Source organism: Cyprinus carpio, chromosome B2 (genome assembly GCF_018340385.1).
Source record: "Cyprinus carpio isolate SPL01 chromosome B2, ASM1834038v1, whole genome shotgun sequence".
NCBI lineage: Eukaryota > Metazoa > Chordata > Actinopteri > Cypriniformes > Cyprinidae > Cyprinus > Cyprinus carpio.
In genome coordinates this window covers 5,417,384-5,429,797 of record NC_056598.1, presented here as the reverse complement: position 1 = coordinate 5,429,797, position 12,414 = coordinate 5,417,384, and the positions used below count along the sequence as shown (strand labels likewise).

Below are 12,414 nucleotides of genomic sequence, written 5' to 3'. Positions count from 1 at the left end.
GCAGAATTATTCAAGAGTGGCTTGGGCTGACTGTTTGGTGTCTTAATTGTAGGAACTTGCTTTGTGACCAGAGTAATTATAATTTATTTATATTGTGGCATGCAGGCGGACTATAGTTCTGATCATAGTTTTCCAAAACCTACCTTTTCTAAACGGATAACTCCATTAAGGCAAAAACTGTCTATCATGATGGCTTACTTGCTTGATCTAAACAATCATTTTGGGTGAAGACGTTTCCAGATTGTATAGTAGTAAGTTCCATGAGAAAATGTATCCAAGATGGCAGAAGATAACAATTATATTTAGGAAAAGGCTATATGTACAATGGCTATATGTACAATTTTATTGCATTTGCCGACGTGTACAGATTTGAACTTGTTTCAGTCACATCAAAAGCTAAATACACTGTTGATTTGCACTGCAAAACTCACTTTACTATCTCTGATTATTCCAAGCCACTCCTTCAAGACCATCTATGGATTTATAGTTATTGGATTTGCCCTGTTTAGGTGCAGGAGGCTGTCCATGGTGTAACGACTGAAGAATGCCAGACGGCTTTACAGAATCACAGCTGGAATGTACAGAAGGCTGTACACTACTTGAAGGTAACAGAGATCACAGTAATCATAATTCACTAGCTGGTTAGGGGTAATCTAATTGTAACAAGTAATCAGACACAACAATACATTGTAAATCGTATTGCTCTGTTTATGACACATTACTGTGTGTCCATAATGCTCTTGGAGGAAATTACTTTTAAGAGTTAAATTACTTTTATCCATTTTTCCCTTCTTTTGGTGCCTAGGTAGAGCAGCTCTTCTGTCTGGGCCTGAAGACAAGGGTGGAGTGTCACAAGATTCTGGAGATGTGTGACTGGAATCTGGAGTTGGCCAGCACACAACTGTTAGATTCCTATGGCTCAGTGAAGCTGAGGTAGGGTGGTCTTTAACTACAGGTGCATCTCAATAAATTAGAATGTCGTGAAAAAGTTCATTTATTTCAGTAATTCAACTCAAATTGTGAAACTCATGTATTAAATTAATTCAGTGCACACAGACTGAAGTAGTTTAAGTCTTTGGTTCTTTTAATTGTGACGGTTTTGGCTCAAATTTAACAAAAACCCACAAATTTAATCTCAACAAATTAGAATACTTCATAAGACCAATAAAAAAAAAAAAAAACATTTTTAGCGAATTGTTGGCCTTCTGGAAAGTATGTTCATTTACTGTACATATACATTTGCTGTACAATACTTGGTAGGGGCTCCTTTTGCTTTAATTACTGCCTCAATTTGGCGTGGCATGGAGGTGATCAGTTTGTGGCACTGCTGAGGTGGTATGGAAGCCCAGGTTTCTTTGACAGTGGCCTTCAGCTCATCTGCATTTTTTGGTCTCTTTTTTTCTCATTTTCCTCTTGATAATACCCCATAGATTCTCTGTGGGGTTCAGGTCTGGTGAGTTTGCTAGCCAGTCAAGCACACAAACAACATGGTCATTTAACCAACTTTTGGTGCTTTTGGCAGTGTGGGCAGGTGCCAAATCCTGCTGGAAAATGAAATCAGCATCTTCATAATGCTGGTCAGCAGAAGGAAGCATGAAGTGCTCTAAAATTTCTTGGTAAACGGGTGCAGTGACTTTGGTTTTCAAAATTACATTATGTATTTAACAGTGTTGTTCAGTAAAACCATGTACTTGGTTTTGACACTTTATTTGAGGCCAATTATTATTCCCTAATCTTTATTTTATATGTGTGTGTGTGTGTGTATGTATATATATATATATATATATATATATATATATATATATATATATATATATATATATATAATATTAAAGCCTGTTTTTGACTTAGTTCTATTTGTATAACTAAAAAATATCAGATTACTCACTTGTCAAAATAATCAGTAGATTACTTGATAATCATTATATAGGCACTACATAAGTTAAAATATTTCAAAATACAACTGCATTGTTTTACTTTTTGTGATTAAAAGACAAATATTTTGTCATTTGAAAATTTCTTAAAGTATTAAAACATTGTCTCGTTCTAGTTAACCAAGTATCTGCATTTTGTCTCACCTAAGTGCATTGTCACACCCCTATTGTTTCCAATATATTTCCAAGTGTATGATATAGCTTTCATTCTTCAGGTCAATCATATATTCATGAGAAAAAAAAAAATCAGTGTGAATAAGGAAAGCGATAACTGCCATAGTATCCTTTCAAATGTTAAAATTGCCACAGAAATTTTAGAAAATTCAGAAATATTATGTTTTAGATTGTAAGTCATCTTGTACCCTGTCAAGGACAAAGCTAACCAGCAAAACTTAATATCAAAAGCATCCTAAATGTTATATGTGTTTGTACCATATTGTAATGAGTAAACTTTCTTGGAATTGCTGTTTCAAATATCCCACCATAATCTGTAGTCTGAGCCTGTCAAGGGCTAATGGCAATGGCAGATACATTACTAGTTAGTTTCAAGGAAAATCATTTTCAAATCATTTTCTTTTTTTGTTTGCCAAATAACCCTGTGTACTGTATGTGTCCACCCCCACAACCCCCGACCCCCTTAAAAAATTTCAGGCTCAGGATTTTTTTTCATTTTTTGCATTAATAACTCAATATTAGTGGAAAACATAGCATGATGTAATGACCTGATTTAGTGTCTATTATTGATATCAATTAGAATAATTTCTCATTAGCAGATTAAGCAAAGGGCTATACATTTATTGCTGTGGTCTTTCATCATTAGACAACTACACACTTTTGTCATGTGATTAATGTTGTGGCTTATTTGGGGATCCCCAATTTTACTAGAACTAGCAGAACATGTAACCTATGATGTTTCATGATAAGTTTATAGTGAATATTTTTATGTATATCATAGTGATTATTTTAATTAATTAATTTTTATTTTATAATGTTGTTTCCTTCTCACACCAAAAATGAAAGCAGCAGTACAGTAAATGATCCCCTATAAAATGGTCTTATAAATTTTCACTTAACTGTAAGTACAACTGAAGCACAGCTATTTGTAGATATGTTTGTAGATGAATTTAGGTGACAAAGGCAAACTATGTCTTTGAGCCTGTAAATGCAATTTGAGGCTCTTCAGCGTCTCAAATACCTCTTATACCAATCAGAAAAGGTTAAAGTTTCAACTCAAATGAAGCTATATAGACAAATTTACATTATAGTAAGTCAAATATGCCCAGTACTGACGTCACTCCACACACTGGTTTATTGGCTAAGAAGAACCTTCAGTCTAGAAATAGGGGACCAATGGAGATGTTAAACCCAAGCTAAACTGCATGAAACTCAAAGCTCAACATTTGGAATCACAAGCAAAGAACAGGTTACTATAGAAAAAGAAAACATTACTTTGCTCAAGATTCTGATCATTTTGCTTTTCTTCTTCTTTTTCCTTTTTTTATAAATATATTCTTCATGTGTCTTCAGTTTTATGAATCACGCACATCTTTAATTCTCTAATTGTAATACATTTGGCTTCAAATTGATAACATACTCTTGTAAAGCAGAATTGTGACCGATCTAAAGTGATGATCAAGTATGTCACATGATTCCCAGTATGACTGTTCAGACTGTCACATTGAAAAACATCAGACTTGAATTTATTGTATTGGATTTAGGAAAACATATGGAAGTGGCCCAAATCTGATTGAGTTGAAAAATCATATTCCACTGTGCACTCTGTTATGAAAAAAACTGTTCTAAGTCATGTATTAGCAAAAAAAAAAAAAATACATAAAAAAAAAAAAAAATCCACTTTTGGATCCAATCTTAAAACAGTCTTTCTCTCTTGTTTTTCAATGCGACCCCTACTGGTAATTTAACCTCCAAATTTGTTTGATATTTTTCTGCAGAATTCCTTATAAATGGCTGATTTGTAGAACGAGCCTGTAATTTTCCAGAAAGCTTATGTTCTTAGTACCCAATTCCCAACTCTTCCATTTGCATTGAACAAATGACCAAAATGGATTGGCAGTACACTGATTCTATGCCAGGCCTACTTTATTTAATTCACCTCACAACTGTTCATGCTATGAAGAACCACAAAGTCATTTTTTCGGACTTTTAAATTAAATGTTCCCTCCTGGTGGAATGACCTGCCCAACTCAATCCCAGCAGCTGAGTCCTTAGCCATCTTCAAGAATCGGCTTAAAACACATCTCTTCCATCTTTATTTGACCCTCTAACTTTTGCACTCACTATTCTAATTCTATTAAAAAAAAAAAAAAAAACCTTTCTAATCTTTTTGTATTCTATTTATTTTCTTTTCATTTATTATACAATTATAAAAAAGACCGCTAACATTAGCTTGCTCTATTCTTTTTCTATTTTATCTGTTTTCTTTTTATTTATTATATTATTTAAAAGCCCTTGCTACGTATACTGCGTTTAAGCTAACTGAGACTTATTATAGCACTTATATACCATTGCTCTTTTGTTGTTTTTGATTGCTTCCATTGTCCTCATTTGTAAGTCGCTTTGGATAAAAGCGTCTGCTAAATGACTAAATGTAAATGTAAATGTAAATGTAATGATCCAACCAGTTTGTAATCTAAGGTGAAATCAGCCTTTTGAACTGGTAAAGCAGAGGAATTGAGGAATTCCCCTTCCCTGTGGGAAGTTTTCCTGAACCTCAGTTTTTAAAACCATACCTGTACAGAGATGTTGGATTAACTAAATTAATTTCAGTCAATAAACATATCAATTATGCCTCAGGGCATGCTCATCCTTAGTTTTAATTATTGTTAGTTCCTGTGCTCATTTGCTCTCTGTTGTAGACACTTCTGCTGTAAGAAAACTTCCAGACAGGGGGCTGAGTTTACAAAAAAAATAATGTGTGTGTTATTCCAAAGTCAGCACATTTTTTTTTATTATTGCTGCCAGTATTAAACAAAAAAAAAAAAAAAAAAGAAGAAGCTTGTATACTTTCAGTATTTGCTTGTGCAGGACTGCATTTCAAGATGCTTTCCTGGCATTTTTGTGTAGCTTTTAATTATAATGCGATTTTTTTCCTGTCTCCTGTTTTTGATTATACAGTATGTTATGTATTACTTTAGCTACCTATCGTCAAATGCTGTGTGAATTTTATGTATCACATCTTCTTTTCTTTCTTTTCATTTTTGCAGACAATGATGCATTGGAAAAGCCCCATGACCTAAAAGAATGATGAGAGCACCAAGGGGACACTGAGGGCCAACCAGGACTCTATCCTAGCACATTTTACCTCCAGATCTGACGTGTGTGTGTGTTTGTGTGAAAGAGTGTGAGTGCATATATGAGGCAGTGACTGTGCTGCTCCTATAATCTTTCTCTAGGGTGCAATACAGAGTTCACAGGTCAAAATTTAAAGAACCTGCTTTTTATTTTCCAGTTGATAGCAACAGATGGAAAACAAGGTGCTGCTTGTGATTTTTCATTGTAATTTTACAAACAAGAGGTGAATAAACAGGCTTATGAAAGCCTCTATGTATATATTTTCAGAAGTTTTGGTTATACATATGCATCTGATTTGAGTTGGTCTTTATCAGATATTTGTCAGTTTTACATTTGCCTTTTTAATTTAATCTGTTTTGTGTGGGTCACCTGTAACCGTAAGAATTTTTGAATCCTGTTCAAATGTTGTATATATGTTGAATTTATGTATATGTTAAAAACCTTCATGTTGAACTATCATCTTTTGTCACCCATGTTGACATATACTTAAGATCTGCTCTCTGCCATGTTTGGTATTATTTTTGTACTTTGCTCACGAATCACTATGAATCACTCCTTATAAGTCAACTGACTTTGCTGGTGTCGTCAGTAAAGTCACAAAACTGTTTTTATGTTGATTTGCACAATGCTGCTTCCCATCTGAAAGTAAAGACAAACCCTTGAAAACACATCAGAAAGACCACCAAAGCACAAATAAGTGAACCTTTTCTTCTTGCGCTCATCTTATTTTAAATCGGACAACTGACTGTTGCTGACACAAAGCACAACTTATAACGTGTTATTTTCATTGTTTTCTGGAACAGCACTGGTCTCAAATAGTAGCTTCTATAAAGTTGTGCAGTGATGATGTGACATTGCTGGCATCATAACACTCTGCAGTTAAGTTTTTTTTTTTCTTTAAACCTGCCTGTCTATATAAATAGATCTGCTTGAAAAGTGACCAATGAATAACAATTCTAATTTATGCAAATGAACCCACAGTGATGTTAAAAGTACGACACCCTTTTTCTCTGTACAACTGAATAGCAGTGTAACAGTGTTGTGTGTTGATTGTTAACAGCCTTGCTTTGTGAATGCTCAGTGTCATATGTGTGGATTTCATATAGATGCTGCTTCTGTGTTCATGATGGAACGCTGTCTACCATCCTCTCCTGCATCCTAGCAATCTGAGAATGGGACTTAAAGTATTTGTTACAATGGCAAACACCATCCTGCTACATTGATAACCATCTGAATATTTAGTCCAGTGTGGAAGCTAGTCGTAGTCCTACCTTTATGCTGTTATAGTTTTAGGAAAACTGAAGTGAGTTGCCCAGATTTAATGTGTTCCTGTATATTAGTTATTTTTTTCTGTCTAGTCTACCTATGTGCTCAAAAGGTTTGCTCTGAATAGCTTTACAATTAGATCCTTGATATCCTAAATGTGTAATAAGCATAATGATGCACAATTTATAGTATATATAGTATATAAATATATAAATGTATTTTTTATTAAAATGATTATTTTTTATCTTTTTCTATGTAAGTGTCTTAATATTTTCTTTCTTCCTCTTAAACATGGAGTTTCCCCAGTCTGGTTAGTGTTTTAGTGTTTTTTTGTTTGTTTGTTTGTTTTTTTGTGTGTGTGTTAAAGCATGATGATCCACTTGTCAAGATATAACGGGGGCGGGGGGTACATAAAACATTTTTATTTTGGCTTAATTAACTGGCATTTGTATTGTTAAGTTGACAGTTAAGTTATACAGTAAATTTATCAATAGATATTAAGTACAAACTATTTTTAAACTGATGGTACAACAAAGGGGAGATACAAAAAAGGAGATTTTTAGGGTTGCCAATAAAATTCATAATCTCATGACAACCTATTTTTAAAGTCAAATAAAAACAAGTTCGGTGTGTTAAAAAAGTACATTAAAAGTACTTGATTAACAGCTTAGAAAGCCTTGAAGGTACATACAGTATTGTAAAAAATTTTTTATTTTTTTTATTTTTAAGGGACCTCGTGGTACTCCTAAAACCCCTGACCTAGAATGTATGTCTACATGGAGGATGCTGTGTTTTGGCATAGCTTGCACGATTCCACTCCTGCACAGTGGCTGCATATTCAAAATACCATGCTTTCTAAAGCCTATGTCGACAGCTGCCTACATAATATTACAACAGAAGTAAAACAGTCATAAACGGGTCTAACTGTGTACTTGTTTGCACATCCCAAGTCACCTCTGTTGATTTATTACATATTTTGGCAAATTGTTTAATGCATTTAGATGCCAATGAGTTGTTGTACTCTTATGTTGTTTTCATAATCCATTCAGAAGACTTTTACCCCAAAATCAGATACCACCTTATTGCTTATAAATAACAGCTATTTTTCATAAGAAACACTTATTTAACAGTCACTAATATGTGGTACATGCATAGAACCTCTCAGCTAGCATTGATATTTATAGGTTAGTGTTATAGATTTTTTTCAGGATCTAATATCAATAATCAGTTGTAATTAGCATAATAATAGGATATAAACATTATTTTAAAGGTATATAAACATGAGGGAACACCAGAGGGAGCGAGGAAAAAGGACATCAGATCTCATTTAAGATGGCACTACTGCTCACATTAGCTTGCGGGAAGCAAGTGGGTGATCTGCATGCCCTCTTGGTCAGCAGTGCTTGTATGCAGTTTGGCCAAGACAAATGCATGGTCAGACTTACACCCAGACATGGCTACACACCTAAAGTGTTCTCATCACCATTCAAAGCTCAGGTTATTATGATACAAGCGTTCTTGTGGTCCAGGGTCACATATACTGAATATGCATACATACTGTATATACAGTGTATTTGTGTACATGAATGTACATGTGAGTGCTATGACAAACTCCTGTGCAGTCCACTGCACACTGAACAATTAAAATACACAAGAATGTAGTGCTTTACATTTTGCAGATCCGTGTGTACGGTAATGACCAAAAGTTTTGGCAGTGACATAAATTTTGTGTTTTGCAAAGTTTTAATAATACAGATTATTTTTCCAAACGTTTTTATGGTATACTGAAAAACAATGATAAGCATATCATCGGTTTTAAAGGGTTTTATTGGCAAAAAAAAAAAACAAAAAAAAAAACAATATTTACAGTATTGACCCTTGTTCTTCGCTCTGGCATGCTGGATATTAGCTTCTGGGCCAAATCCTGACAACCATTCTTGCCTTATTAGTTTTCGGAGTTGATCATAATTTGTGGGATTCTGCTTGTACACTCGCCTTTTGAGGACTGACTGTTCTCTATGGGATTGAGATCCAGGAAGTTGCCTGGCCACGGATCCAAAATTTCAATGTAATGATCTTCGAGCCACTTCTTTATCACTCTTGCTTCGTGACATGGTGCTCCATCATGCTGGAAAATGCACAAATCATCACCAAATTGCTCATGGATCATTGGAAGAAGCCGCTTTTGCAGGACGTTTTGATACCATTCTTTATTCCTGGCAGTGTTTTTGGGCAGAATTATGAGAGAAAAGCAACCCCACACATGGATGGATGCTTCACTGTTGGCATGTCACAGGACTCATGGTAGCGTTCACCTTTTCTTCTCTGAACAATTGATTTTCCAGATGTCCCAAACAGTTGGAAGGGAGCTTCATCAGAGAAAATAACTTTGCACCAGGCTTCTGCTGTCCAATCCTTGTACATCCTGCAGAATTTCAGTCTGTCCTTGACGTTTTTCTTGGAGAGAAATGGCTTCGTTGCTGCCCTTCTTGACACCAGGCCGTTGTCCGAAAGTCTTGGTCTCACTGTGTGCGTGCAGAAGCTCTCACACCAACCTGCTTTAATTCCTGAGCAAGCTCTACACTGGTGGTGACATGATTCTGTAGCTGACTCCTCAGGAGGAGCCTGTCCTGGTGCTTACTGGACACTCTGGGACGTCCTGAAAACTTCTTTACTGCAGTCGAACCTCTCTCCTTTAAAGTTCTTGATGAACCGGTAAATGGTTCTTTCAGGTGCAATATTCTTTATAGCAATTTCCTTGCGTGTAAGGCCATTTTGATGCAAAGCGATGATGGCTGCCTGTGTTTCTTTGGAGGTAACCATTGTTAACAAGAACACAATGATTGGAAGCACTTTTTCCCTCGTTTTGTTAGCAATCAGTCTGCTCTTACAATCTAATTAGTATGATAGTGATTTTACCTGACTAGTACTCATTCACACTTTCACATTTGCTGCTGATATGATTAATCAATTAATGTTAGCTGGTCATTTTGTGTCAGGATCAAAAACCTGTGAAATTTGTTCTTTTGTGAAAAGGAAAAAAAACAAAAACAAATTTGGCCATGAAGCTTTTAGCAATTAATGAAAATGCATCTGATCACTCTACACAATAATCTAGAAACAATGTGAATGAACACCACAACAGCTTAAAGGGTTAGTTCACCCAAATATTAAAATTATGTCATTAATGACTCACCCTCATGTCGTTCCAAACCCGTAAGACCTCCATTCATCTTCGGAACACAGTTTAAGATATTTTAGATTTAGTCCGAGAGCTTTCTGTTCCTCCATTGAGAATGTATGTACGGTATACTGTCCACATCCAGAAAGGTAATAAAAACATCTTCAAAGTAGTCCATGTGACATCAGAGGGTCCATTAGAATTTTCTGAAGCATCGAAAATACATTTTGGTCCAAAAACAGCAAAAACTACGACTTTATTCAGCATTGTCTTCTCTTCCGGGTCTGTTGTGAGCGCGTTCACAACACTGCAGTTTAGTGATATCCGGTTCGCGAACGAATCACTCGATGTAACCGGATCTTCTTGAACCAGTTCACCAAATCGAACTGAATCATTTGAAATGGTTCGCGTCTCCAATAAGCATTAATCCACAAATGACTTAAGCTGTTAACTTTTTTAATGTGGCTGATACTCCCTCTGAGTTCAAATAAACCAATATCCCGGAGTAATTAATTTACTCAAACAGTACACTGACTGAACTTCTGTGAAGAGAGAACTGAAGATGAACACCGAGCCGAGCCAGATAACGAACGAAAAATTGACTCGTTCTCGAGTCAAGAACCGGTTGCATAGGTTTTCGGATCACTAGTAGTGATGGGAAGTTCGGTTATTTTCCGCGAACCGGTTCTTTCGGACAGTTTGATTCAATAAACCGGTTGAAGAAAACTGTTCACCAGTTCTTTTGCGCTCGACGTAATGACTTCATTGGCGATGATTGCCCTTGATTCAAGCCTTCGGTTTACCCGCGCTCATAACATTAGCACAGAATCAGTTCAGAATCAAACACCAAAAGAACCAGTTCGGTTCAGACGCACTGTGTGTCAGTGTGCTTCACGCTGAATCACGCATGCGCAGTATCATCAGCTCCTCGGTTCTCGAATCGGATGCGTCCGACAGAAACGGTTCTTGACTCGAGAACGAGTCAATTTTTCGTTCGTTATCTGGCTCGGCTCGGTTTTCATCTTCAGTTCTCTCTTCACAGAAGTTCAGTCAGTGTACTGTTTGAGTAAATTAATTACTCCGGGATATTGGTTTACGGGTCTTACGGGTTTGGAACGACATGAGGGTGAGTCATTAATGACATAATTTTAATATTTGGGTGAACTAACCCTTTAAGCAGCACACTTTGCAGAACACAAAATTTATGTCACTGCCAAAACTTTTGACCATGACTGTAGTTTGGCTAATAATTTGTCTGTGTAGTTACTATACAAAAACCGAGTTTAAATTGTTTTAAATAAAGTGTTTGCTTTTTCTAAGAGTTGTGTGACATTTTGAATCTTGTGTGCTTGTTTCGTGGTTTTGTGTGTAGAAATGGAGCCATAGTTTCATAAATTGTGTGTAAGCAACTTGAAAAACTGTCATGAACTCAGTTTGAACGGTTGCCTTCAGACTGAAGGGTTGCTGTAAACAGAGGTACCTGTCACCATTGGGGCTTAATGCCCAGTTTCTCCAAGGCAATATGAGCTGTGACTGACACTAATGAGTATAAAATCAGCACATTGTCATGGGTATGCAAAGACAGCTCAAGACATTTCTGACACTTCTTTATAATCCTGAAGGTAATGAGGCTAAATTATTTTACACAGGCTGTGCACTCAGTTTAGTTTTAATTTTTGAATCCCTTTTGACTCGATTTAAATGAACAAGTGTTTCTTTGTAGAATGTTAAGTGAATTAATTCTCATAGATCTCATTGGTCAGCTGTTTAAAAAGTCTAAGAAACAAGTACTTTAAGATCTTTTAACATTTTCCATGCTATAAAAAATATAGCATAGAAAATGTTAAAAGCCCAAAACACTGTACGATTTTAACAATCCTATAAGATAACTCCATTTTACACTGTGCATCAACCTGGCTACAATGTGTGTAGACTGTACGATGATGGCACCTATTGACTCGTACACTACGATGCAGTTACTATAAAAGAATAAAACATCATCAGCATTCGCTAGTGCTAAACAAAAAGAGCATGATAAATCACACTTTAACAGTTGTATTTTTTTATGTGTGCTAAAAAATAGTGTAAATGACAAAAGAGATAAGAGCTTGAGGTAAGCAGTTTTATGTTTTAGCACCATGTCGTGTTGATTTCATGTCACATTTTTATTGGTTGGTCAGTTAATGTGGATCATACCAGCAAAGACACTGTGCTATAGTCGTGCTGTATCGTAGGCTATCTTTGGTCGCAAGACCGTGATAACAGCCATCTTTGAACCTCTCTCACTGTACGACACAGGACCACTGATTACGAGCCATGATCACAGAAATCGCCACAATTGTTTCATGATGCCAATCTTTTGTCTGGGAAAGCCGAAAATCGTCTAGTGTGTTTAGGGCTTTAGAACACTAGAAACACTGAAATAAGCAATGGAGCTTGATTGCTTCTATATTAGTTTAAACAACCTTAAATTTTTGTATTATTCTAAAATATTTGTGAGACAGGTTGCTGGAGGGGACAGATTAAACGCATACATATAACGCCTTATTACTCAGCCTTGTGCCAGTGTACACATCATCAGAGAAAATATGTTATTGTGGGGTCTATGATGAAAGATTATGATTATAACTATATACACTGCAAACGTCCGTAAAAAACTAAGAATTAAAACTCCTGCAATCAGTTCCATGGCTGTTGGACAGGCTGGCATTGGCGGGCAGT

General features: G+C 35.8%; 1 protein-coding gene across 4 annotated transcripts in view; it reads left to right on the top strand.

Annotated features, from left to right (window-relative positions):
• tnk2b (tyrosine kinase, non-receptor, 2b) overlaps window positions 1-6,200 on the top strand; it is a 128,635-nt gene extending 122,435 nt beyond the window's left edge. For all 4 annotated transcript variants that reach the window (XM_042717816.1, XM_042717814.1, XM_042717813.1 and 1 more), the window contains 3 exons: window positions 510-605; window positions 806-933; window positions 5,159-6,200. In XM_042717816.1, the coding sequence (XP_042573750.1) occupies window positions 510-605; window positions 806-933; window positions 5,159-5,165 (231 nt within the window). In that variant the 3' untranslated portion in view covers window positions 5,166-6,200. The remainder of the gene's footprint in view (window positions 1-509; window positions 606-805; window positions 934-5,158) is intronic.
• Window positions 6,201-12,414: the final 6,214 nt, after the last annotated feature.